This window comes from Pongo abelii, chromosome 3, assembly GCF_028885655.2.
Source record: "Pongo abelii isolate AG06213 chromosome 3, NHGRI_mPonAbe1-v2.0_pri, whole genome shotgun sequence".
Lineage (NCBI taxonomy): Eukaryota > Metazoa > Chordata > Mammalia > Primates > Hominidae > Pongo > Pongo abelii.
This window is the reverse complement of record NC_071988.2, coordinates 130,606,687-130,631,473: the sequence shown is the minus strand read 5'-3', so window position 1 is coordinate 130,631,473 and position 24,787 is coordinate 130,606,687. Positions and strand designations below refer to the sequence as shown.

General features: G+C 36.5%; 1 protein-coding gene across 50 annotated transcripts in view; it reads left to right on the top strand.

Moving 5' to 3' along the window:
* Positions 1-24,787, top strand: part of COL25A1 (collagen type XXV alpha 1 chain) — a 430,187-nt gene that overhangs the window by 319,695 nt on the left and 85,705 nt on the right. For all 50 annotated transcript variants that reach the window (XR_008524677.2, XM_054554287.2, XM_054554264.2 and 47 more), the window contains 4 exons: positions 373-417; positions 18,107-18,160; positions 20,091-20,117; positions 22,559-22,603. Coding sequence is in view for 49 of the 50 variants with exons in the window: in XM_054554287.2 (XP_054410262.1) it covers positions 373-417; positions 18,107-18,160; positions 20,091-20,117; positions 22,559-22,603 (171 nt within the window). In the remaining variant the exon portion in view is untranslated. The remainder of the gene's footprint in view (positions 1-372; positions 418-18,106; positions 18,161-20,090; positions 20,118-22,558; positions 22,604-24,787) is intronic.

Genomic DNA, 24,787 nt, shown 5'->3' with positions numbered 1-24,787 from the left:
TCATGAAATGCAAGTGTTACTGCTACTGGTAGGCTTTTTCCAGATGGAACTAAGCCTGTTTATTCTGAAAAACATGAAAATTTAGAGCCATGTGGCCCTCTGATAGGTATGATCAATTTATCATGTAAATTTCTTTAAAACATATTAAAGTTAAGTGGATACTTAGAAGCAAGGCTTAATTTTAACTGTGTAGTTTCTGGGGAAGCTTGAGGAATCTGCTTACATTATATATTTGAACACAGTGGATAAGGTCTGAAAAATAAAACTTCCTAGAAATGTTTTAGCAAGGCTTACATAACTAATACAATATAAATTTAGAATTGAAATATTTTGTGTATGATATCAACTGAATTTAATCATGTGTCTCTTTAGGGTTCTATTGGAGCACCTGGAATTCCAGGGATGAATGGGCAAAAGGTGAGTTCTATAGAATATTGTATTTTAAAAATAATTTGGTGAGCATTGAAATCACAAAATTATTCTAGTCCATAATGTTAGTAATAAGCTTATATGCTTATAAAAACACTATGTTTTGAAATACAGGAAAATTGTGCTACAAATTACCAAATTAGTTTAATTTTTAAAGATGCATTAAATAGTCAGGAATTCTTTGAAAATTTTCCATTTCAAGTATTTTGGATGCATTACTTTTCAATAAATTATGTATGTGATACAACTATATCCTTCTCATAAATAGATATGGAATTGGAAAAATTTATGTTTAACATTGATTGTGATAAACAAAATGCACTTTCATTTATTCTGGTCATGGTAAAACTAATATGTATTAATAATTGGCTAACAAAAGTTATTCTCATAGAAGGAACTAGTCAAACTTTCTGAATCCAGAAGGTAGCTCTTTTCACTGTTAAGCAAAAGTAGAAGTTAAATAGATTTGTCCTGCTTTGGTATTACATACACTTTTATTGTACTGTTAATAATGAGAGGAAAACGTAAAGTGAAAGAAACAACACACTCTACATACACATATCTATGTGTTGTGTACATTTACTCCTGCAACATACTTACTAGTTGAACAAAGCATAGCTCCTCAACATCCCTGACCGGGTCTTTAGTCTGGAACCTTCACAGAAACCAGGAAAGCCATTGTGGCAGCTGACAAAGCCCATTGCTGAGCCAGTTGATCAGGAGCCGGGAAGCTGAGCAAGGGACTTCCCTGTCTTCCCCAGAGTTCTTGGCCTGGCCCTTTTATACCCTGCGACCCATTATCTTGCCTTCCCAGAGTATTTTAAATCCATGCACCCTGGACCAAGTTCTGAAATCATACGTAACTCAGCCCTTCAGATGCAATAAATACTCCTTGTGTCCTTTTCCATTGAGTCCGTCTTTTCTTTCTATCAATAAGACATAAAAAACCACAATTTTAAACCTAGTAAGTTGCTAAGAGCATGAGTCTTCCACTCAGAGGCTGTGTGAATTTTGGCAAAGTCCTTGGAATTCTCTGGCCTCAGTTTCTCATCTGTAAAGGGAGACAATGGCAGTGCCTACCTAATAGAGTCAATGAGAGTTAAGGGAGTAAATAGATGTAAAGCCCTTAGACAGTATTTGATATTACCATTAAACTTTTCCTTCACTTCAGTTAAGTGAAATTCCAAAAATTCAGTTAATCTATGTTTTTAAGAGGCTCTCTGTTCCCAGAAGTACTCAATTCCCACATGAAATTAATGTTCTCAGCCAAGGCTTATGATGTCCTTTAGTCTGTAAACCAAACACCGCACACTCACCAGTAGTTAACCTCCCATGTCGCAGCTACATTTTCCACTTAGTAAAATGCATATCCATTTGCTTCACAAATCCTGGCAAAGACAGAATATTTAGAATATTCTGTTTAGAATATTGCAGATCATGGAGGGAAACCTAAGCAAAAATTTAAAAGTGTATTCATTCTCAGATGGATTTGAAAATTATATAATTCAAGATAACATTTAGAAAGAACAAAATACAGATATGGCATAAATGTTGTTTTTAACATTGGTGAAAAACAAAACTTGTATGCCTAAGGTTAATAATGTTTTGCTTTTTCTTCTTTGTTTCTTTTCATTTTTCAACTTTGACACAATCATGAAAATTTACAGAAACTTTTAACATGAAACAAAACAACTTTAAAACTGTCACATATACTCTTTTGAAGACTGCATATTCTTTATTTCTGCAAAGGAAATATGCAATTTCCTTAGCAAGAGAAAGGAATGTGACATTTTCTTGTCCTAGTCACCAAGTTTAAATTATATTTCAAGGAAATAGACAGTTAATATTTGCAGTTTTATGTCCTGTTATACATCTTTGTGGCATTTTAAAAGTGTTTTCTGTAAAACCCAGGGAAACGAAATGATTTCACACTTTTATGAAGGTATCAGCAAAATGTAATTTAAATTTGTTTTCCCTCCTTCAGAGAATTGAACCTAAAGCTTTGTGTATGGAACTTCTGTTAGGTCTAGTAATTACTTAACATTTGTAATATTGCTATATCATTTTTAGGAAAAGAAAGTGTAAAAAACACGAGTCTCCTTCACTGAAACAGCAGGTCACTTAGAGAGTAAAAACAAAGTTGGCAATAGAGTAATAATTTTACATACTTAGAGCATATGAAATGAACTCTAGAATTTGTTTTTAAACAAATTTCTTGAACTCTAGACTTTGTTTTTCTGGAGTCTTGAACTCTAGAATTTGTTTTTCTAAGAAAGGAGCTTACAATGACATAATAATTTTGTTTTAGTAAGAGCACCTCAATATCCTTAAATTGTCTTGAGAAAACATTTTCTTCTCCATTACAATTTTGCTTTTTCCAAAAGATTACTTTTGATATTTAGAAAAGTTTTCAGACAGTGGTTAGGGGAGGACATAATTTCTAAGCCATCAGAAATATGGCAAATAATATCCAGCTACTTGCGGGTGGGGGGGCTCAGGCAGAAGGATTGCTTGAGTCCAGCTTGGGCACCATAGTGAGATCCTGTCTTTTAAAAAGAAAGAAGTAAGAAATATGGCAAATAAAAACTAGGGAATAAAAAATTCTTTTCTTATGTTTGAAAAAAAGAAAGAAAAGTATACTATTTTAAGAAAACACTGGCCAGGCAAGGTGGCCCATGCCAATAATCCCAGCATTTTTAGAGGCTAAGGCAGGAGGATTGCCTAAGCTCAGGAGCTAGAGACCAACCTGGGCAACATGGTGAAACCCTGTCCCTATTTATAAAAAAGAAAGAGAGAGAGAGAGAAAGAGAAAAAGAAGATAAAAATGCTTTGTTTCCCATAGAACATTGTCCATCCATTCAGGTTGGCAAAATAGGTGATGGCCTTAGCACATAAACTTGGTGTGACGTTTTTCCTACACATTATCTTTTACATTTTGATCACCTTGATTGCTAATCTGAACATTTATTTTTGTAATGGTCTTTCAGTTCTTCTGATTCTATTAGGAGAAAGGACTGCTTATGCAGTGGCATGGCATTAGACTCCAATCTTGCCCCTTCTGGCATCACAACCTATGAAGGGCTACAGAACATCCTTCTGTGAAAAGTAGGAGGCAGTGTGGTACAGAGAAAAGGGCGTGGTCTCTGCATCTGAGAGAGAATGCTCTGTGTCCTCATTTGGGCCAATCACTTAACCTTTCTAAGGTTCCAGTATACAATATAGAGACAGACCTTGTAGTATTAATTAGACAATATATCTAAAGTGAATATTATGTAATAGATGCCCAATAAATGTTGTCAAGTATCTCTAGTAGTATTCTCATGCCTTAAGAATTTCAGCAGGCTGGGCACAGTGGTTCATGCTTGTAATCCCAACGCTTTGGGAGGCCAAGGTGGGAGGATCACTTAAGCCCAGGAGTTCAAGGTTACAGTGAGCCGTGATCGTGTCACTGCACTCCAGCGTGGGCAACATAGTGAGACCCTGTCTCAAAAAAAAAAAAAAAAAAAAAAAAGTTTCAGCAAATGAGCCTTAGACTTACATTCAAGCAGGGAGGAAAAGCCAGGTGAATTCCTCATAGGAAGAAAATGAGTATGCAGAATTACACATAGAGGTAGAAAGTGTTCTGTATCCCCTGGCTGTCTCCCTGACCCTAAGGACTAAGGGCCCCAGCTCTTAAGGACTGGGTAGTTGGAATGTCACTGCTATAGATACAAGAAAGAGAAACACATGTTTCACATTATTGTGAAAGCACAGTCACCAGTGGGCTAATGTAGGAGCCCTGTCCTGGCATCAGAACACTCTGTGCTCTTTCACCTCTTGTGTAGCCTTTGAAGGATCCCTTTTTTCTCTGCGTTCAAAGGAGCTTCATTTGTAAAATGAGAGCAGAAGCTGTACCAATTTATCTCTAAGTTTCTCAGAGATACTATGAGTACACAAAAAGTCCCCCATCCCCCATGTCTTGTTTCCAATGCAACCAGCTTTTAGCATCCTCTGTTCTCAATTCTGAAAGCTGACGTTTTCACAATTCGGACTTGTTTCCACCAACCAAGCAAGCAGTTACGGCAGATCTAATGCAAATCCTACCTAAAAATATAAAATGTTATCTATTTCTTCTTTGGCTAATTATATTGAACACAAAAATAATGTAATTCTCCTGAAGATCTTGTTGGTTTAAACATATAATTAACATTTTATTTGTCCTCCATAATTTATTCTTTCCCCCACCATGCGCGTGTGCATGAGTGCATGTGCGCAAACACACACACACATACATGAAGTGATGTATATTTGAATATTGGTCAATTAGTTCCTACTTCAAATACTCTGGAGAAATGTGAGCTATTTAAAATAATTTTATGGTAGAACCATGTTTTTAAAGTGAATAATTATTTGGCAAAATAGATTGCTGTCTACAATTTTTGTTTATATACTTATATGTCAGTTTTTAAAAATCTGAACTGTTAAAAGGTGTTATTAAAACTCTGCATTTTTCTACTTTTTCCTGATTTTCATCTTTCGTAGCATCCATAAGAACAAATAATCACTATGACAATTTATTTGAATAGCAATTAGTGCCCAACACTGTGCAAATGCCATGAAGGAGGAGCTGGAGGTTGGGTGCGGTGTCTCACGCCTGTAATCCCAACAATTTGGGATGCTGAGGTGGGTGGATCACCTGAGGTCGGGAGTTCGAGACCAGCCTGACCAACATGGAGAAACCCCATTTCTACTAAAAATACAAAATTAGCAGGGCATGGTGGTGCATGCCTGTAATCCCAGCTACTCAGGATGCTGAGGCAGGAGAACCCTGGAGGCGGAGGTTGCAAGTGAGCCAAGATTGCGCCACTGCACTCCAGCCTGGGCAACAAGAGCAAAACTCCGTCTTAAAAAAAAAAAAGGAGCTAGCGACAGATAGAGTCCACACAAAGTCCCATTTTTGCTCCTCTTAATTCACATCCTTGTCTCCTGATTACTATAAAAATAATGTTGAAGATTTTCAGGATTAAAATGAAATTTTTTTCGTCTATACAAGTTAGAATTTTTCTGAGGCCTGCAGACTCATAGGGATTGTTTCCAAAGCAAAAGATAAATATCAGATGATCTTGATTCATGCAATTTTAAGTGCTTTCTAGAGTTTATTGTTATTTTTAAAACTTCAAATATAACATAAATTTAAAAATTGATATTAGTATGTCACCTATGAATCCATCACAAATAGCTATGTGATTTTTAAGTAACATTAAATTTTAATTAGTTTATAGTTATGACACTTGAAATTCCTTTTTATCTCTTATACATGGGTAACACAGTTCTTCACTGACATTAATCTTCACAGCATATTTTTAATGGCATTTTTATTGTAAGTATATTTAGAGAATAGATAAATTGAAGCTCTCAGACCTTCAAAGCTTAAGCCATTGATTCAAGTCTATGCAGTGGATGACACAATAAATCCAATATTTTTTTATCCCCCATTCACTTACTATAAACACTAAACACAGTTTTTTTGTTATTTATTTATATATTTATTGCTACCTACATTCCTGAAAGTTTTCAATATGTTGTAGGGCTGTTTTTGTTTTCTAGTTAATTAGCTTAAAATTTTCCTTTAGCAGAATTTACCCAGTAATTTATTATGCAATATATTTATGACTTTCTAATGCTAAACTTTAAGAAAAGATATTGAGACTAAATTAAGTGATTGATTGATGATTCCAGATTAGTTAATAGTTCAAGGAAAGTATCTTACAACAATTCAATCTTTTTTGTATTAAAAGTGAGAATTATATTTTTTAATTTTTCAGTTTTTTAACATTAATAATTGTATAGATTAGAATTCCAAGAGTACATGACCATTTTCCTCTAGTAACTATAAGAGGATGAATGCTTTCTTCTAAAAGAAGCACCATCATTTCCTGTTACAGATATTTCATAAAGTCAAATCACTTCGTCCATTCCTGAGAATGATTTATACATTCTCAGCCATTTTTATACACAAGCCTACTCTACTCTTAAAGACATTTTTCACTCAGTTTTACTTGTTAAGCAGAACACAAGATATTTCTTTTCTTCATGTAATTATTTTTGGGTTTCTTTAGGGGGAAACAAAAAGTTAGTTGAAGGAAGTTTTTTCCTGCTGGCTTGAAATAAAATAAGTAAGATTTTCTTTAAAACCACTTTCTCCCAACTTTATTTAGGCATGTTACTATAAGGTTTGATACCAGTTATTATTCTAGCAAATGAAAATATTGGGAGAAGGAAGAATAAACAGTTGAAGGATTGGGATTGCTGAGAGAAAGGGGTAGCTGAGGAAGTAAAGCTCCTCACTCGCTGTCGCAAAACAAAACAAAACAAAAAAACAGCAAAGGAAATGTTTATTAATGAATTTGGCGTCATGAAATCCACTATTTTCTATTTTAATGTAAAAGATACTGCATTTTATAGAAGAAATCACAAAAATACTGACATATTACATCTGATTAAATTGTATCCATAATTGGGAAAAGCTTTTTAAAGAAATTTCCCTTAAATGTACTCATTGATTAACATTAATTTCCTCGATCATTCATTCAACAAATATTTATTTAGCCCTCACTAAGTGTGAGGCACCAACTGAACACTGAGTTTACAGCTGTCTCTGCCTCACGGAATTTCTAGGCTAATGGGTAGTAGGGGGATTAAATGAACAATTACATGAAAAATCTATAGATTTTTAAATTACAGTACTGCGAAGTATTATAACAGAAAAGCATAGGGCTCCCTGGCCTGGTGCAAAGGGCTGAGTAAGAGCATTTCCCTGAATCAGAGACTTTCGGTGAGGTTCCCAGTGTAAACAGGAGTTGGCAAAAGAAGAGAAGCTATCACCATATTGCAGTACTTAACAATTTATACTACAGATAACCTTGGTCTTAGAATTCTGTTCCTAAAACACCGTATTATTGATATCATTGATTATTTGTATTCATCATGGGCAGCTTTTCCTTAAAATTTCTGAGCACTAAAATATTAAATCAATATAAACCACATACCCTGTTTTTGTATCATTAGGTCTCTTGATTTTGAGATTTGTGTTAAAAATAAGGCTGCAATGTAATAATTTATTGTCAAAACCATAACAGGTGAAAGCTACCCCGTTCCATTTATTTGACACCAGGCCACATTGCCAAGGGGTAGGTAGCCATGATCCAACTGTGAGACAGCATCAGTGGGATTAATTTATGAGAAACTGAATTCCTTTCAGGATCCTCTTCTCTGTCTTCTCTGCCTAGTGCAGAGAATAGAAGCAGTATATCATAACTACTAAAATGTATCCAGTGTTTATTAACTGCTGGGCAGCATCCTAAATGTTATAGGCATCTTAGCTCATTTAGTCCTCATAGCAATTCTATGAAATAGGCACTATGATTATCTCCATTTTCTTAATGAGGAAACTGAGGTGCAGAAAGAATAAAAGAAGCCCAAGGTCACCCAGATGTTAGTGGCAGAGTAGAGATTAAAAGCCAGGCAGTATGCTTCCACTGCATAGTAGTGGTTGAGAGTATGGATTTTTAAATTCAGAAAATCCTAGCTTTGCTGCTCAGTGTTTGTATGACCTTGGACAAATTGCTTAACTTCTCTGAGCCTTAGTTTCCTCATTTTTCAAATAGGGATTATAATGTTTACCTCTAAGTTTAATCAGAAAAGATAAAGGAAGTAATACATATAACTGTCTATTAAAAGACTGTTAAATAAGGGTAGATTGTTTTCCTCTTTGAATTGGCGGCATTAATACCTCCATGATTCAGAAACCTCTTAGGTGTCCAAGTGAGTATCAGTAAGAAGTATTATCTCATTCTCTTCATTGACCTTTAGAATTTTTCCACTTGGACGTAAACATTTAAAATTTCTATTAATAATTAAACACATTCTCTTTCCAAGAGAAAGAATAATTTATCATTCAAACGATACACAGTATCTTTAAGAACTATACTTCAGGAAATAAGGAATTAGCTGGGTTTTAAAACTTTAAAAATGGATATATTTTCAAGGACACATTATGTTACAAGTCATGGAAACTTAAGGGAACCAGGTGAAAAAATAAAGGTATTTCCTTAAGTCATATGAGCTTGAAAGTCCAGCGCTAATGCAGTCTTCAGCTTGGCTTTGTTCTGACAACTAAACTTCATCACTAAGAACCCAGGTTCCTTCATCTCTTGGCCCTTCTTCCATGTTACTGCTGTCAACCTAGTTCCCGCCTTCCTCTCGGTTGTAAGATGGCTGCCAATCACTCCTGGCGCCATCTACATTCAGAAGGTGAAAGAGTGTCTTTCCCAAAATATCCAACAACTCTGTTGAGCTCCTTTCTGACTGGAGACACGTAGGTAGAGAGGTCTTTTCCTCAACCTCTTGCCAGGGGAATGTCAGATGAGGATTGGCCACTACTGCTGAAACTTCTTTTCTTGTGGTCCCAGTCCAATGGAAAGTTGTAATAAACACTAATTGTCTAATTTAGAAGAGATTCTTGTAACAGAAGGGAACTGAAAAACTGCTGTATCTGACTTTTCCCAGCCCTAAGAAACTCACTTCATATGACCCCCTTCATCCATTTTGATATTTCATATTCCTAACCTGTAAGCTTTTATTCTTAATCTTTTTCCCCCGTAAGAGTACACATTGAGGACAATATTTTTATATCAGAACAGAGAACCCTCTGTGGCATTATGCTCTCTGGCTGGTTTAGGCTCACTTTTGCACCTTTCATGTTATTTTAAAAGGGGATACTGGGTAGTGCTTCTCTTGGATGCAGGCCAGCAGTGCCCCTCTTCTAAGCCTCCTTTGTCCATCTTGTGGTATCACCCTCCTCACAAGTGAGGAGTCCATAGGGCCAAGGAGACTTGCCTGCCCATAGCCCTGTCTTCCCACTTCCAGATCATGTCTCAGGTACCTGGAAGCCAAGAGTTCCTGCCTCATCTGTCTTGAGTCAGCTTCCAGTGTTAGTAATGGGCCCTCCCCAGATCTGTATTCAGAAAGAGTGGACCATACTGCTGGCACATGCACTGCTAAGCCCATGGGTGGCCGTGGAGCACTGTTAACGAAGAGCTATGAGCAGGGCTTGGAGGCTGTGGTGTTCACATGTAATCCCCAAGGCACTTCCTAGAGAGAACTAGGGCTGGAGAGACAAAGAGGATGGGAAGAGAAAGGAGGAAATTATCGGGCAGGGAGTGGAATGGGGGAGTCATCTGTGTGACCATGCATACTCCTGCTTAGACCTTCAGATTTTGTGAGTGTCCTCAAGGCAAATAATTCCTCTCATTTATGTAAATTTCACCCAAATAAAGTCAATTTAGCTATCTTTCGTGACCCCCCCCCAAACTTCTAACTATCTCTCTGCATTACATTTCCTTTGTTCAAATTGTATTGTAGATATTTCTGTCTACATGAACAGTATGAAAATCTAAAATTAAAAGTGTTAACTAGCAGACTTATTTCTGAAACACCTCATACTGTTATATTATTGATACAACTATCATGTTTTCTTATTTATCATTTTTAGACATTTGTAATTTTTAAAAAAGCATAAGGAAGGTTTGGTCACCAGGTTAAATTTAGTTATTAAACAGTTTAAGACCCATTTCAGCAAATTACCCAAAAGAGGGTATTTCTATTAAGTTCCTGGCTGATATACTTGTCTACTTTTCTACTATTTAGTATTCACATTACCAATGTGGACAAAGAGATTGAAACTGCCTTTGCAAAATTATAACTGAGGAAATTATGACAGTGAAAGATATCAGACTTAACCAACTCCATCTTGCTTTTAACCTCTAAACTGTCCTTGTCCATTCCTGGGCGTAGGTTGAACTAGTCTTGGATTTTAGTTATAGTTTAAATAATAGCCCTTCCCAAAAGCTAAACTGTTCTTGTAAAATGAATGAAAGGCCACCAGCCACCAAGTAAGGATGAGAGGGGCTGGAATACTAAATGTTACCAGCCGGTTATTCCGGAGGTCATAAGATTTGCAACTTACATCACTATTGTGAACCTAAGATTGGCCTTTTGAGATGTCTTTTCAGGTTTTTGCATTTCTAACCGGATGGCCCCACCTCGACCTGCCAACCGGTTCTGTGGCCCCCACCCAGGAACTGACTTAGCATAAGAGAACAGCTTCCACTCCCTATGATATCGTCTCTGAGCCAACCAATCAGCACTTCCAATTCACTGGCCCCCACCCACCAAATTATCCTTAAAAATTCTGATCTCCGAGTTTTTGGGGAGACTGATTTGAGTAATAATAAAACTCTGGTCTCCTGCACAGCCGCCTCTGTGTGAATTACTCTTTCTCCATTGCAATTCCCTTGTCTTGATAAATTGGCTCTGTCTGGGCAGCAAGCAAGATGAACCCATTGGGCGGTTACGCGGTTCTAATTTTAGGGAGGGAGTTTGCTGTTCAGATAACGCAGTAGGGATGCCAGTTCTCTGATACAGAAGCAAACCTAATTGTCCAGGCTAGGGGTTTTCTCTTTTTACTTTTGCATGTTACACAGCTTCCTCGGCTTCCCGGAATGATAAAGAAAAAGAATCAGGGATTGGGGATGCAAGTAGGAGCTAAAGACTGCTGAACTGCTACACAGAGAGAGAAGCCGCTTTCCTAGGATGTTCTAGGAGGGAGGGAAGAAAGAGGACAGTGAGGTGGAAGAGGGAGAGAGGAGAAGCCAGTAAGATGAAGACAGACTCAGCTCAGTGATGACGCCTTGCTGAGAGTACCAAATAGTGAATCTTGAATTCACAAAATGCCTGCAGAGAGGAATTCTTGAGGAAACTGGTGAAGAATTGACTGAACCACCTGAATTGGTATGGGACAAAGCAGAGACATGTATAGATGCAAGGCTTGAGCAGGGGGCTGGAAAAAGCAAGTCTTAGACTTGAGCCAAATTTAGTCAGATCTCTAAGAAATAAAGAATGACTAGGTAATGTCTTTAGTCCAACAACAACAAGAGCAGCAACAACAACAACTAGTAATAATAATAAATCTGACTCGTTTAGAGTTGGAAGAAAGCAAATATTTGATTCAGCCCCACACACTTTACAAGAGAAAAACAGCCCCATGGAAGCAAAAGCAAATTGTTCTTTGTCAGAACTGGAAGTTCAGTACATCTAACACAAATGTACTGAACAGCTATTACGTGGAACAGCTGGTATTATGGTATTAGGCTGGTATTAGTGTCCTAAAGCCACTTTACTATTTTATGTGAAAATTAAACAGAAAAGAAACGATAAAATTCAATGAGATTTTTAGACACAAGCTGCTTGAATAGAAGAAACACAAGATGAGGAATCAGAAGACCTGGGTTTTAATCTCACATCTACCTCTTTGTGGCTCTTTGTCTCTGGAAAATTACGTCCTCTCTCTGAATGTGTTTCTTCCTCTGTTAAGAATGACTGGCTTGGCTTCTTTCACTAAAATATTTCACTGTTTTGTGAGTGCTCCTGCTTAGGGAAAAGCAGATGTTAGTGAGTTCATGGAGTAAATGATGACACTTGTGTAAATTCTGAGAGGGTCTTTGGGGAACTTTAGATGACATGAAAATTTATAGAACCAGCATCGTCCCAGCTACTTCTCGCCCCTCACCTGAGGCACTGGGGGTGAAGGAAGAAGCAGTACATGGAAATGTCGACAATGCCCTGGGCTCTGGACCCACAGGCTGAATTGTTGGAGCCTTTAGTCCTCTAGGTAAACACTCTTCCCCCAACAGAGTCCTGGAGGGTTTTTCTTGGAAGCCATTGAGGTTCTCATTCCTGTCACCCTGCCCTTCACAGACTCCTCTTCTAACTCACACTCACCTCGCTTCACTCCACCCCATGCTGTGACTGTGTCCTTCAATCCTAGTGATTCGGACTGACCTGGGCATGACTTGGAGGTGTGCCACTTCAGGGTTAACATTTCTCCCATCTTTTCCTTGCTCCCTTCTCTTTTCCCGTGACGGCTGCCTTGCGGTGCCTGAGACAGAGCCATCTCTTGCCATGACAGTTATATTATTTTCCAAACTCCCAGTTGGGCAGCCTTGCTGTCTCGTTTTCTACCTGGCCTGTTCAGTGCTTCACATCTTCGTGTAGGCTTAATGCATTTGATTCTCCTATATTCATTCATTCCTCTAACACTGATGTACTGAACAGCTATTATGTGTGAGTGGTTTTAATAGGCACTGTGAAACAGTAATGAGCAAAATAGACCAAGTCCTCTGCCCAAGGAGCTCATAGACTAGTCGTGGTGGGGATGTGGGAGTGTAAAATAGGGTTGTCAGATAAAATATAAGATGCCCTATTAAATTTGAATTTCACATACCAACTGAGAATTTCTAATATGACTATGTCCCATTTAATATTTGGAATATATTTAACTAAAATATGATTCATTATTTATCTGAAATTTAAATTTAACTCAGTCTCCTATATTTTTGTTTGCTAAACCTGAAAGTCCTAATGGCAGGAGACAGAAAGGAAACACAAAGTTGTATCTTAGGCGGCAGTTGGTATAATAGAGAAAGGCACAGGCATATACCTTTATAGGGAGTGGTGGTGTGGTTAGGGGAGTGGGGGGAACTCAGGGGTTACCCCTGTAGTAAGGGGATATTTGATCCAAAGTTAAAGGAGGTGAGAGAGCAATCCTATGGCTATCCGAGGAAAAAACATAGGAGGTCCATTAGAGAACGCCTAGGTGCAAAGGCCCTGGGCAGGTGGCTGCTTTCCACACTGGAGCAAGGTGGGGGCGGTGTTCAGTGTGCCTGGAGTATGTGAGGGGGCAGCAGAAGGGAGGTCAGAGGAGCAGCAGGAGTCAGAGCATGTGGGGCTGGGGCCATTGTAAGGATGTCGGCTCTTATCCTGAATGAGATGGGACAGGCTTGCAGAGAACTGAGTGAAGGAGCTCTATGCCTGACTTGCTTTTAAGAGAATGTTGGAAGCTGGTGGGTGGCAAAGAATTCCGTTAGTTGGTCCCTAGAGTCAGCCTCTAACCACTGGCTTACCGTACAGACAGTACAGAGACCGGCTGTGGCTGTGCCATGTTACACACAAGAACTTGATCTCCTGGACCCTCCCAAAAGCCACTCTGTCCTGAGCCAGAGCTTGCTTCTAGTCTCTCCACCCCGCGACATACTGCTCCAGCTTGGCAGAGTTCTCTGGTGCATTTTAACTGCATATGCAATGGAGTGGAGTCTCCATTCTGAAGTCTTGCTGTATGTTGACTTGCTTTAATACTGATAGTACTCCTTCCTTGATTTTAAAGGCTTTTGGTTCATGACGTCTTCTAATAATTAAATAATTTTATAGTTTAAACCAATGCTCAATAGAAACAGAAATATAATGCAAACCTCAAATACAAACTGCATATGTAATTTTTAATTTTCTATTAACCACATTGAAAAAAGGTAAAAAGAAACAAGTAATATTATTTTTAATAATATAGTTTTTAAACTCAATATCTACTCAAAATTATCATTTTAACATGATATGAATTAATATTTCAAGAATAATAATATTCACATTTTTAGTGAGATATTTTACATTTTTTTCCTACTAAATCTTTAAAATTGTATTTTGCACTTATGTCCATCTCCATTAGGACTAGCCACATTTCCACTGCTCCATAGCTGCCTGTGGCTAGTGGTACCAATTGGACAACGCAGGTTTAAAATCTGCTCATTTTCCAGGTATAACGTATAGGTCCATTCCATTCTCATTCCAATTTCCAGAAAGGAAGACTATCGTGACTGAAGTGATGATGAGCAATATTACTGCTAGATGACCTACTTCCTTTGAGCACTCAATATTTGTAAGAAAACCGCATTTCTTTTTATCCTTAACTGTTCATTCAAGTTGCCCTTGAATGACAGTACCTGAAATAATTGTTATGGCCTTGAGTGATGTTTTACATTAGAGTTCTAAAAGAGTTGTTTTTTTTAAAAAAATGAAAGCAGCAAGCCATCCTTCTTAAAAGTCAGTCCAACTTGTTTTCAGCTTAAAATGGAAATGGCCATTTTGGAATGGTCATACTGGGAATAGCCTTTAAATTTAAAGTATAGTAGACAAAACCCCATTAATCTACCTGTGGTTAAGATGTTAGCTGCCGTTTTTCTTTATTACCATCTATGGAATGCCCTCAGTGTTTTAAGTATGAAATGTGTTCAGAAATAGATGGATAGATTATGCAACAAACATGAGACCAGCTCCCCCCACCCACATACACACACACAACCTGGTTCCCATTTTTTTTGTTTGTACCTTTCTGATATATTTTTCTGTATATGTACATGTTCACTATTATGTAATAGTGTAACATCATTACAACTTTATTTAGAGGACTCATGATAATAATTTTTGTCCTGATATATTAAAATACATTAATACAATATAAGATGTATGCTTTATTCCTCAGCAAGACTTCTTCTTGTTTTCTATTTATTATGCTTCTTACGTCATGAAGTGTAAGAAAACTTTGCCCCTAAAAATGTTTCATGAACTCAATTAGACGCCACCTAATGTGTATATGTAAATGTGTATATGTATACATATATGTATATATTTCCCCCACTCAAAAATAAGCTCTCTGGGCACAGGCACCTGTCATGTCTATTTCATCTTTATGTCTCAGGAAACACTCAGTCCAGAGTAGAACGTATAGTAAATTTTCACTGTTAGTTGAATAATCAGCACCTACAGATTCCTATAGCTTGGCTATGAAACTCAGACTTGTACAGTGGTTTATCATTTATATTCTCTTCACAGAACCTGGGAAACTAAGTGTGGACAATAACGGAATGCTCTGTAGTCCTTTAATCTAACTTGGAGTATGTGTTTTTTGATGTAACTATTATAAGGGTAAAATGCTATTAGTCATTTTTTCCTCTAGCTTTATTTACTTTTCAGCTGTAAAATTTTGTGAATACCTACTTAAATTATGAACCCATCAGAAAATATTTAAGCTTACAAGTGAAAAATTTAAAACTGAACAACAGTAAGCTCTCATTTGTGCTTATTAAAATAGCCACAAAAATAATTAAAATTGTGATATTCAATGCTGTTGTGAAAAACCATTGTTGTAAGAAGTTGTGAAAAAGTAACACAGAGTGGATGCCTATAAAAGCAATGCTTATAAAATGTTTTTGAAGTGCCTATAAAAGCAAATAAAACTCAGAACTCTAAGCAATTTAGAAATATGTAGTTAGTGTCATAAAATGTTTCCACTGACGAATAAAACAAGTTTAGATAATTTATCATAATTAAATTATTTGACAGAAAAATATGAGTATATTTACAGAGGTATTTATTTTAGTTTATCTTTAATAGTAAAAATTGGAAGAACACGAGTATTCAACAATGTGGGACTGATTAAACAAGTGGTCACACCTGACTTTGATAGATGATTAAACTATTCACCAGACAGTATTCACAAATACTGTGTGAAAACAAATGTGCGTATAAAGATTTAAAAAATCAGAACATCAATCTATGCAATATGTTTACAATTGCTTGAAACTATGTAACCGTAAATAACAAAGACCAGAAGGAGACAGGACAAAATGAAAACAATTATTATAGAGTGATGGGGATTACAGGTACAATTTTTTGCTGCCTTTTATGTTAAAGATTGGCAACATAAAAAAATCAAAGAAAAAAAGGAGATCAAACTTTTGTCCCTCAATGTTCATATATTAAGGAGAATGTTATGCAGATACCTAAGCAACATTTCTCTTCCTTGCTTCAAAATCTCAGCATGAATTTTGTCCGGTTCCAGGGGCTTAACCATTTTTTTAAAAATCCTCTGGCTACCGTGGTTATTCTTTGAAAGTCTAAACAATGTTTGTATTGTTTCCTGGCGGCATCTCTTATTTGCATTAAACCATGAGTTATGATATTAGTGCTTCCTGTCGTGGATTCGTTGAAGCAAGCAGACTCCATAGGTCTTTTTCTCATTGCACGGTAAATGATACTCCTTTTTCAGAGTGTATTCTGTTTCCAAGTTCTTATCCTTTGTTATGTACAAATGGCATATCAAAATCTTCCCATAATGACCATCATTATTCTAAGTCAAAATTTTTTCCCATTTTACCAAGGAAAGTGCAAGAGTTACAATTACAGTGTGACTTTATATAGGAAGCAGAATTTTTTTCCAGGAGGTTAAGACTTTAGCAATTTTAATAATCCACTATAATAGTAAAATACTTTTCGCTATTCTAGACACTACAAGCTTCACATTGCTTAGTTTATCTGGTAGATATTAAAAAATCATCTCTATGTAGGTTATATTTAATTCAGGTTTCTACACATTCTGAAAGTCATTTATAAGTGGGACTATAAACCAAATAATAATTAAGATAGAAATATTCATCATCTACTCTCTCCCAATTCCTAGATACATTCATTCACTTATCAGTGTAACATGGTGTTAAGAGCATACCTTCTTACACCATGAAGGTTCAAGTCCTGACTATAGTTATGTAAATCTGGACAAATTACTTAACTTCTCTGTGCCTTAGTTTCTTTGCCTGTAAAATAGAGATAAAAATAGTACCTACCTCATAGGAATTTGTGAGAATTGAGTCAATGAATATAAAGATCCTGGCACTTAAGAAATGTTACTACTATTATTAATATACATGTTTTTGAAGCTGAGAACACAAATATAAAAGTGACAGAATTCTTGCCCTCCAGGTGACTTAGAAAACATTCTCAAAAATCAATTAAGTTTGCAGTGAACCTAAAACTGCTCTAACAATAAAGTCTATTTTTAAAAAATCAACTAAGGAGCAACTTTACTAGCCTCAATGCAAAGAAAGTTGTCCAGTAATTGGGGCACACAGTGAAGGGCTTTCAGAATGTTTTAAAATGAGAACAGAATTCTAATTGCTGTAAGTTTGAGCCACATGGAAGCATAAAGGCCCAAAGTATCTTTTCCTTGTTTCTGGGCACTTCAGGGAGCTTTGTCTCTTTGGAAAACAATTGCTGGTTCAGAGTCTGGAAAGACTGGTATACATCATCATCTTTCTGAAATAGAAAATTTTTCTAGCCTAATAGCCATCATCTTTTGCCCAAAAGCCTATCATCATTCAATATGACAGTGAGATCCATAAGTCTGAATGTTTTATTCTACTTATTTTTACAATGAAATTGAAAAGAAAAACCAAATCTATTTTTAGTGTTTACTTTTGTGTCAAATGTGTCTAAATGAATTAAGTAGGTTTTCAAAGATGTGTATGTTCTTCAAGATTTAGGTTTGTAAATGTTCATTTAAGTCTAATGTGAAAACAGAATGATTTATTCTTTCTTTTTCTGAGCTGATGAATCACTTAAAAGTTTTTTGCCAGGAGAGTCTTGTATTTTCAGATGTCTTTTACTCATTAAAAAAATATTTATTTGATGTTCACAATGTACCCAGCAACATGCTAGATGTTAATTTCCACTGGTAAGTTGCCTCAGTTTTCTTAATCATGAGAAGACTGAACAAAGGAAATTAACCCCGTTGTATCCTTTCTCCATCACATGCAGCATTTTGGACCGTGGCAGCTAACTTGAATTTAAACTAATAGTCACTTATTCTTTATCTATTTCTAGAGAATTATTAGATGGCTGTCTCCTCTAATGATCCATGTAATGTATTGATTTTGTCTATTTTACTTAGTAGTATCGATTTTTCTATTTTGAGGGTGAGCCCGGGTTGCCTGGAGCAGTAGGACAGAATGGAATACCAGGACCAAAGGTTAGTACAAATAAAGCCAAGCAGAATCATTTGAATTGTCAGGAAATTGTAAGCTATTATTTAATACAATTTTTAACCATCTCACCAGTTGCATTTAAATGGGTATTTTGTGAATAGTATAATATGCTACAGTATAGAACTTTGTTGCTAATGAATTAATTATATTTGTGATTCTCATTAGTATTAAATGCAGAAAAATAAATGGGATGTGATCATCTAACATCTTTATTCTAAGATACTTAAATAACATGAGTAGGCCTATGTTTCCAATATGGCTGTTGTCATTTTACCACTTAATGGGTATATAAAAACATAGGTCATGTCCATATTGCCTACAATTTTTATATTTACATGCCTTACTAAAGATGACATTCACTATGGCTTTTCCCCAAGATTTGGCCACCTCCAACTCTTACACAACATAACCAGTTAATCAGATGAAGGCAGAATAAAGATGTTTAAAATTTAAAAATGGATGTAGTCTGAATTACTAAATAGGGAAAAAATGTAATGAAGATTTTTTTATTCCAAGTTTTCTTTGTTTCTTAAAAAAAATTGAATCAGTTAAATGTAAAAAGATTGGGGACAATTTAGTTTAAATCAAGCAGGCAGCCAAACCCCAAATCCTTTGATGAGTGAACATCCCTTGAAGTACAAAACTAATGTTTAATCCCATCAGCTGTGCTGGTGTGTATTTGTACCCACAGATGCCTGTCAGCTGATTTTACAGATCATTTGCTATTGACAGGCGCCTAGGACAGACCTTAAATTTATAGACCTGTTCTTTGTCCTGAAGAAAAGGAAAGAAAATATTCCTTCTGGGACTCTAGCTGTTTTCCTGTCTTCTTCTCTCTCTTTCTCCATGCTAAAAAGCCAAACAATGGGAGTTAATGCTTAATGCATGTTCACAGTGCTATTCTGGTGTTGCCTAGCGACCATCAGGATGGGTGTTGAGCAGTGAAGGTGACCAGAAATGCAGAAAGCCAAAGGGTCAGGTTGAGTTCCAGAGAAGAGTCTGGCTTCCAAACTGACTTCTGCAGTGGGTTATAAATTTAAAAAAATACAATAATTGCCTTATTTCATTTTTTTTCCAAAGCGGTCTGATCTTATGGCAACATTCACTCAAGCTTTTCATAGGAAACTATTATCATAATGTATATGATTTACTTGAGGACTCCTACTCTCCTGCTCCAGCCTCTGTCCTTTCCTGGGTAAAGTGAAAATGAGATTCTCTTCAGGGCACCATTGTGCGTTTTAGTCCTCATGCTATCCAGGTCATCATTTTGAGTGAGGACATCATACCTAAACTCACTTCAGTTCTGCCCCATTCTAGTGTCTTTCCTTAAGGTGCCTCCTAAAATATACCTGATCTGGAACATGCTCTTTACCAGAAGCTAAAGAGAGTTTATGACATTGTAAGGGGTTCAAGATTAGAACTGTTTATGATCGTGTTAGGGCAAGACAGATTGGGTAACTATCCTGGCACCCTAGACCCTTGAAATGATCTATGAAGCAGGGAACACTTTGAATAAAAGGATTTTCAGAAAAACATGCTAGTCCACCTTATTAACTCTGAGTTTAAGCAGAATGAAAAATTGTAGGCTAAGAAGCCTCTCAAGATATTGAATTGCCACACCATCATTCTCCTTAGTGCTCCAAAAGCCAGTTTCTGGATGATAATCTTCAAATATATTTCTTCAGTGCTATAAAAGCAAAAAATTAAGGTTACATTTGATAATTGATATTCATACTCAAATTCTCCAGGAAACTCATTTTATCATTTGTTTTCATATAGCAACTACATGTAGCCAAAATAGAAAGTGTCATGCATAATTTACCTAGTAAGTTCAATATCTGTTTTGTTTAATAATGATAATAAAATTAGGTGTTTTATGATTTGACGTCACCCAATCTCTGTCCTTTTGCTCAGGGAGAACCTGGAGAACAAGGTGAAAAGGTAAGAATGATTCTGCCTGTATTTCTCTCTCCCTACTCCCCACGACCAGCATACCAAAGAAGTACTCAAATTAAACTGTATGCATGAATGGATGGGTGGATGGATGGATGGGTGGGTAGATTAATAGGTAGGTAGGTAGATAGATATAGATATAGATATAGATATATAGATATAGATATAATGACTCCTGTGTTTTTTCAAACTGTTAATTAGTGGAAGGAGGAAATAGTGTGATTCTTATGTATAGACAAAAATTTGGGTTAAAAAAAGTTTTAAAAAATAACGAGAAAGGTGCCGATGTACCTTCAGAACAAATATTTAATAATGAAGAGAAAGGGAGCAAATTTAAACATTCTGTGTCAGGCTTTTAAGCTTTTAAATGGATTTAAAAAATCCATAGGCCTGCAAAATCTGGTCTGCCTACTTGCTAATGCCATTCTAATACTTTTCCAAGCACCCACATCTCTCTCTACTGCTTCTAATGTCACTAGGTTAAAGGGATACAGATGTTTACCTGCAGCAATTATCTGAAGGTTGCCCACAAAGAATTCCCATAAAAACCAAAAAGAGAAACAGGAAAAGCAGAATGTTAAGTTATTCCTAGACTCTTTTTCTTACTTGGGCCTGTCCTGATTATTTTTAGGCTCTGATTGCATGTTACGATACTTATTTTCCTGGTTCTCATGCTACTTATTTTAATAGTGTTTGAAAAATATGCTGAGTAGGAAACTACCAAGTTACTACATCATGCTCTTTGTAAGTGATATGGTCCTTCCGACAAATCAGTATTATAACCTCTAATCTCAGAAGAAGTTTATGTAAAGATCAAGAAAAATTCTTGATTATAACTGTATTTTTCAACATTGTAAAGAAAAAAAACCATCTATTTAATGGAGGGAGAGCAAAATACTTGGGTGGAAAGGGCAGTTTCCTGAGGGGGCAGCTCAGTTAAACCCTTCACTTTGCAATTACTCTGAGCCATTTTCCCTACTAAGAAGGTTGGTTGGTTTGTTTTGTTCTGTAATAGAGGGATTTTTGTGCAATTTTATAAAAAGCATGCAAATCAACTGCCTATCAAAGATCCCTCATAACACATTACTAGGACATTTATTTAGCATCCAATCAGTTCATGGTAATTAACCTGAAATTAATTAGTCACTGGGTGACTTTTGTGTAGAAATTAGGAGGGAAAAGGAGCAGTATCAGCACCATACCAGGCGTTCATCAGAGAAAGTGTCCCAGGCTCTTGTGGCCTGCCGCAGTGTATTTGTCACCATAAACAAATGCCCAGGCAGACTAACTTCATGCTTATTTGAAAGAATAAAACAAAATACAGAGAAAAAAGTGAAGGTCTGCCTTCCCAACTTCCTTTCTCCCCCCTCCCAAGAAAGTTATGATCAATAGTTTCTGTCCTATTTTAAGAAACTTTTTGAGTAATAGAAAAGTGACTGCATTCCAGCCTATGGAATATGTGAATAGTAATGCATTGTTGTCATTAATAGCTTATGATGTGCCAGATACTGCCCTAGTTGCTTTACACACAGTGTAGTACTTATTTCTTACAACTGTGTAAATTATCCTTTCCATTACATTGCACAGGAGAAACCTGATGCAAAGAGAATCTCATTTGCCCAGTAGGTGCTGGAACTGGTCTGTCTCACTGGCTCCAAAGTCCATAACATTTCCACATAACATATTGTAAGACTTATATTGAAGAATTCAGAATTTAAGGAACATAATAAACGAATGCTTTATTTCCCTAATGCATTGCTTTGTAGGCAGAAAAGAGATGTCAGTGAGGGAACAGGCATAGGAAGTCTCAAAAATAACAACAAAAAAAGCATAAACTATGATTTTTAAAATTTTTCTAGTAAAGCATAAAACATGCATTTCACAAATGCAAACCATGTAGGCCCAGATAAATAAATATTCAGTCCACAGGTTTTGAGGGCCCTGTCGTGTACTTTGAGGCCCTGGAGATTTTGAGATATGCTTGAAGACAGGGCAGGATTTATACAGATGGAAAGGGAAAGAGAGGGGAAGGATCCAGATGACAGGAATGGTATGAAGAAGACCTCAGAGTTAGTAAGGCCCATGGCATATTCAGGGAACTGTCAGGAGAAAGCCTTCGTTTGAGTGGAGCTTTGAGCAGAGACAGAATTAAGATGGCTTTAAGTGCCCAAATAAGGCATTGGAAGACAGATAAGTATTTTCTGTTAATACTGTGGAATAGTTTAAAACTGTTCAGCCATGTTCGTTGTAGTAAAATTTCTTTTATTGATATCAGACAACTGGTCAAGTATAAATACATTAGCTCTATAGAGCATTTGCAACAGATTTTAATATATAGTGTTCATGAAAGAAAGCTTAAAATAATGAAAAATATTATTTGCTTAATGTCACCAATGTATTTTACGTGTGTCACTTTCTCACCTCCTCAGGGAGACGCTGGAGAGAATGGCCCCAAGGGTGACACAGGCGAAAAGGTACAGTTTTGTAAGATATGAAAGGATACATACATGAGCAAGAAATGTATTTCAAGTTTATGAAGATGGGGGATTTTTAGAGAGGTGAGTGAGAGTTGCTTAATATGAAAAGGTCGGAGATCATTCTCCAAGATTAGAAAACATTTAAATATTTGATTTATGAAAGGTGATTATTCCACAAGCTCCTATCCACAGATTAAAATATTTTCAAAGTAAAATGATATATCAAAAATTATAGAAAATGTGTAGCTAAGTTTTCAGTAATATGGCTTTCCAGGAATTAAAACACTTATTCATGTGTAAATGGGACACTCCCTTTATGTGCAGGGATATGAAAATAGAGGCCCTAAAGTGATTCAGTTTGTACCAGTTTCAGGAGAGAACATGTCAGAGGATTGGAATGAGATTTAAAAGTTTGAGGCCGGACACGGTGACTCACGCCTGTAATCCCAGCACTTTGGGAGGCCGAGGCGGGTGGATCATGAGGTCAGCAGATCGAGACCATCCTGGCTAACACGGTGAAACCCCGTCTCTACTAAAAAAATACAAAAAAATTAGCTGGGCGTGGCGGTGGGCGCCTGTAGTCCCAGCTACTCAGGAAGCTGAGTCAGGAGAATGGCGTGAACCCGGGAGGTGGAGCTTGCACTGAGCTGAGATCGCACCTCTGCACTCCAGCCTGGGCGACAGAGAGAGGGACTCTGTCTCAAAAAAAAAAAAAAAAAAGTTTGATTATAAGGCTTAAGAATGATATAATGGACTTTGGGGACTTAGGAAAAGTACGGGAAGAGGGTGAGAATAAAAGACTACACATTGGGTATAGTGTACACTGCTTGGGTGATGGGTGCACCAAAATCTCGGAACTTGCCACTAAAGAACTTATCCATGTAACCAAACACCACCTGTTCCCCCAAAAACCCATTGAAATCATAATTTTAAAAAGAACAGGAAAAGAAAAGTTTGATTATAAGTTAATGTCACTTGATTAGACCCTCTAATGCAGTCTTGAGAATTTACCTCAATTCAAATTCCACTAAATCTGGGTATTTTGTCAGGCTTCATATTCAGTCCTGGGGCAAAGGGTCTTTTAAACCGTTATTAGCATTTATACTGCAGTAGTCTTGTGGCTTGTCTTCTGCCTCCTCTCTTCTTATTTTTCCTCAGTCTGTCGTTATAGCTTTTGCTTGGATTCATACTTTATAGATACCTCTGACAGAGGAAGGATCTTATACTTCACTTGTGCTATGTCTTAAAGATTAAGAAGATCTTTTAAGAAATTGAAAATAGAAAAAAGTCAGATGGGTTTTAATTTAAATCAAAATAAGTAATTGAGTGATGAAGATTTATTTATATAGCCTTACAGTTGAGACTAAGACTATTCCACTTTGAAAATTATTACAGTACAGATGGATAATGGTTAGTCATAAAAACATAGCCACAAAATAAAAATAAATTTATCTTTTTTCTTCTCATAAATATTAATATAAATATGGCATGTGTGGTAGGAATGAATTAATGTCACCAAGTAGCAATTATATTCATATTCGAGGAGTCTAGAAATTAGAGTGGGCTCAGTTTCTTATAGATCTGTGTTTCTCAACCTCAGCATTGTTGGCATTTGGGGCCAGATAATTCTCTGTTACGGGGCCCTCAGATGTTTAGCATCGTTTTTGGCCTCTACTCACAAGATGCCTATAGCACCCCCAAGTTGTGACAATCAAACATGTCTCCAGGCATTGTCAAACGTTACCTGGGGGACAAAGCCACCCACAGTTGAGTATCACTGCTGTAGGCCCATTTTATTTATCTGCCAAATTTAAGTATCATGCTGCAATCAAATATGGCATGAATCTGTTTAATACAAATGAGACCAATGATATACCCTGTTACTCTCAAAGTCAAAATTTGAAATCCTAAATATATAAACCTGGTGTTACATCTAACTTGCTTGTTTTTGCTTAAAAGCAGAAGTCAGTAAAGTGCCAGAACATAAATATTTTAGATTTTGTGGGCCATGTGGTCTCCGTCACAGCTACTCAACTCTGTTGTTATGGCGTGAAAGCAACCATAGACAATACATAAACAAGTGAGTAGGCTGTGTTCCAATAAAACTTTATTTCTGGACACTGAAATTTTAATTTCATGTAATTTTCATGTGTCATGAATTATTATTGTTATTTTGATTTT